Genomic DNA, 4,245 nt, shown 5'->3' with positions numbered 1-4,245 from the left:
GCCGCCGCTTGTTCTGCCGAATGCTACTCCGGCTTTGGAGTACCATCCCCACCACCGCCACCACCCCCTGCCGCCGGCTGGTGCGTCTAACCGCGGGAACAGCAGCAGCAGCCCGAACAATTCACCGTCCCCGCCGCCGATCTCTTCTTCTTACTACCCCTCTGCGCCCCACATGCTGCTGGCGCTCAGCCACGGGTTATCCGTCCCGCCTCCAGATAGCAACCAGCCAATTCCAATCTCCATAAACGCTTCTTCCACCCCTCTTTCGTCCAGCCCAAACGGCCGCAAGCGTTTCCGGACTAAGTTCACGCAGGATCAGAAGGAGAGAATGTTCGGACTCGCTGAAAGAATCGGCTGGAAAATGCAGAAAAAAGACGAGGATTTGATCTCAGAATTCTGCAGCGAAAACGGAGTCGACAGAGGAGTTTTCAAAGTGTGGATGCACAATAACAAGAACACTTTCGGTAAAAAAGATCAACCTCAACCCCCCCAGTTAACTAACAATCTTACTGATAAATCCCCCAACACTAATGGCATTGGGTACGGTCCCATCGTTGGCGCCTCCGCCTCCACCGCCGTCCACTTCCACCCCCACCACCTTCATGAAAGCAGTCATAATGACATGAAACACATCATCCATGGACAAGATTTGAGCCACAGCGCACATGCTCTGGGCGCTAATGGGTCGTCTTCATCTTCTTGATCTTTTGATGCGTCGAAAATAAGCATTTGATAGGGAGAAAAAGCTTGAATGAATGTCATCAATGGTGGCTGCAACTATCAGTTTCTTGAAATTATGGTTATTAGATTTTCGTTTTCTTAATCTTTCTTTAATCAATTAAGTAGCTATTAAATATATTCATCCAATTTCTTGGGATCGCAATTGAGAATGATTGGATATCCGCTTTAAATTTATTCATCCGTTCATAAATTTTCCCATCTCCAAATCTTCAATTCCATGAAATCTCCAGCTCCATTAATTCAATATAAATTATTATTTATTCTACCGAATTATTTATCTGATGAATTTTTTATTTTTTTTCAATTTTTCATCCGTATCTCATTAATTGGCGTGTAGGAGTTTTCTGTGTGTGTGGATGAGTGGTTTGTCCGAGACGAAGAAGCAGAAAGTGGGAGTATTTAATGGAATAATTTTATCGCATCTGTCTGAGATTACACGATTTTTTTCTTGATCTGAGTGGAGAAGATGTATGCTTACATACTTATCTTTAGATTTTATTTAATATTATATTTGTTCCTAACTGATTAATTTAATGACATATTTTGTGCTTTAGATTAGATGTCATTCCTCATTTGTTTTTCTTTATCACAAAATTTTTTATGTGATTATAATGATTTTCAATCACATCGATTTATAAAAAAAAAATTATTTTTTATTATAAATATAGATTAGATCGATCGATTACACATGTATAAATATATGACATTGTCTCTATTCTTTAATCTTTATCATATGGATAAACACAACTGTCTCTTTGGGAAACATCACATCTAAAGGTTTTTACTAAAAAAAATCACACATTTAATTGCTAATTATATATAGGTGTTTTTGGTTATTATTATTATTCGTGAAACTCATGTTCAATATCATTTGAGGAGTATCAAATAAATTCATGAATTAATGCAACAGTTTACAAACTATGTTAGTTAGAAAAATTATGCAGAACAATTCCTGTATGATAAGTTCTACCGAAAAACTATGTTAGTTAGAAAAATTATGCCGAACAATTCCTGTACGATAAGTTCTATCGAAAAATTGTTGATAAGAAAATCGAATTCTTAATATTTTATCAAACATGCACTCACTCTATCAAGTCGAATACAACTTGTCAGAGATATGATATGTTTTCATTTTGTAAATTTGTGGCTGAATACTATATTTTGTAAAAATTTGATGCATTTTTTTGAAAAATATAGAAATATATACATGTTATTTCTTTTAAAGGGAATTGAATGAACTAAAAAAAATAAATATTTTGAAAATTTATAAAATGTAAATATCTATACAAGTATGTGTGTGGAGGCATTTTCTGTATTGAGATATTAATTATTAACAACCAATTTGAACAATTGCAAGTGTTTGATCCAAATATAATGGCAGCTTTATTTATTGCTTATCTTACTTAATGTGGCAATTAGCTTTAGGTGTAACATTCGAATGTTCCTTTTCTGATTTCCTAATTAAAATATATAAGATTTGGTACTAAGAAGATATGTTTGGTGGGTTTCATTAAATAATGATAATTGCACACTTAGCTAATCTAACCTCTCAACTTTGTGCAATCTCCATGCATATTACTTTCCTTTTAAGGGATGTAGTGGAATGATTTACAATTGGCTAAATCTATTGATACATTTTAAGAATTTTCTATGGGGAAATTTAGTAAATTATTTTATGAGTTAGTTGGTTTTAGATTTTTATTAGTCAAAATTTAATCGGAATACAATAATTAATCATTTTTCGTTTGAGTTCTGACATAATGTCAAATATCGTTTACTAGGTTGAAATTAAATTTAATCTTTTTTTTGTTAGAGTGTTGACATGATTTCGGATATTATTCAGGTGGCGAAACATTGTTGACATGTTTGATACAATCGACTATCAATATATGTATTTTTTAGGAGATGGACCTTGCCAATACCCCCACAAAAATAGGTTGTGGAATAAAAAACTTATTAATATATTATGGAGTATGAAACCCTTTTTTGTTAAAAAATATAATCTAAAAATCTAATTTAAAAAATTTGTATGCATTTGTCTGAACAGAATCACCTTGTGTCCTATAATAATGATATTAATTTGGTGAATGGTTAAATCAGTCGTGTTGTTTTGTTGGAGGGCTGCTTCCCACCTTGTGCAGTTTCAACAGCCTAAAGCATGGGTCAGTGCTTTCATTAATTCAGAGATCTAGTATAGTGGGTAATGAAAAAATATTAGATATTTTGTTAAATGTTTTTACAGATTTTTATTTGTGATACAGATCAATCATATGCATATTTATATTAATAAGTAATAATTATTTAAAAAATAATATTCCTAGGAATCCGCTCGGGTCATCTCCTGTTCTCGCTGAGCCTCCACCCGGGTAGACTCCTTTATTCGGGCCGCCTCCTCCTCAGCCTGTTTTTCCTTCTCGGAAGCTGCTATCTGAGCTGCCAGTTTCTTCTCCTTGGCTGCCTTCGAGGCCGCCCACCTCTTTGCAAAGGCCTCCTGCATTTTTTAATTATATGCACAGGGAGAAAGAAAGAAGGTCACTAGGTCAGTATGATTACAAAATAAAATAGAAAAATATAAAGATAAAATGGAAGAAGACAGAAGTATAGAAGATTACCGGGCTGCGCGCCCGAGACAAAAATTTCATCTATTACCCGGTCTGTAGGGTGTTCAGCCTGGGCGCTCAGCCCGTAAGTTATCAAATTCTCTTTAGCAATAAGGGTCGAAGAGGAGTATTTTTGACCCTCCACCAATTCTTGGCTTCGGGTGTAAGGTTCTTCGAATTTGTAAGAACGTGGAAGAAAGGGTTGCGAGGGAAGGGAGGGAAGAAACCTGGTTAAACAAGAAAGGGGGACCGGGAGTTGAATGAAAAAGTAACGTCCTTTTCATCATTTCTGGGAAAAAGGGATATTATCAAGGAACCGAGATTTCAGCCTGGCAGACAGAGAGAAAGAGTTGTCTCCCAGCCGGCAAACAAAAAAATAATGGAGAATAAGGGGGGGTGATGAGAAGGTTGTGCATACGAAAAAAGATATAGGCCGAGATCATAATCCAGAAAGATTTGGGGTGGAATTGATTTACCGGGACGCCAAAAAACTTGGCAACCTCAATATAAAAGGTGGGAATGGGGAAGCGAAGGTCATTTCTAACCTGGTCTCGAAAGAAAGTGGTGAAACCAAGAGGAGGGTTATCGGCCCTGTCAGAGGGGCCGGGGATCAGAATGGGGAAAGAGGAAGGAATAGAGCCGAGAGCCCGGAGTTCTTCGTCAAGCCCCGAGCGCAGTGTGCTGCTCATTGAGGAGAACCAAGGAACTACCGGGGCCTCAGATTGATGAGGAGAAGAGGCCCGGGCTTGCCCTTACCTTTGTCCTTCTGCAGAGCTCGGGAAGGGCCAGAAGAAGAAGGTTTGGACATTTTGGTTTTGGGTTTTGAAGAAGATTGGGTTAGAAAACGTTTTGGGGGAGGAGAAAAAGTCTAATCGGAGCGTATCGCGGTGGACTCGTCACTAGG

At 37.4% G+C, this 4,245-nt stretch overlaps 1 protein-coding gene across 1 annotated transcript; it reads left to right on the top strand.

Annotated features, from left to right (window-relative positions):
• Window positions 1–4: 4 nt before the first annotated feature.
• Window positions 5–883, top strand: LOC140969984 (uncharacterized; the record flags this gene model as incomplete). The annotated part of the gene is made up of 1 exon (XM_073431524.1): window positions 5–883. A coding segment is annotated over one exon (699 nt), but the record flags the coding sequence as incomplete, so codon positions are not given.
• Between the last annotated feature and the right edge of the window lie 3,362 nt (window positions 884–4,245).

Source organism: Primulina huaijiensis, unplaced genomic scaffold (genome assembly GCF_012295235.1).
Source record: "Primulina huaijiensis isolate GDHJ02 unplaced genomic scaffold, ASM1229523v2 scaffold43259, whole genome shotgun sequence".
In the NCBI taxonomy this organism is placed as follows: domain Eukaryota; kingdom Viridiplantae; phylum Streptophyta; class Magnoliopsida; order Lamiales; family Gesneriaceae; genus Primulina; species Primulina huaijiensis.
This window is presented reverse-complemented; position numbering and strand designations above follow the sequence as displayed.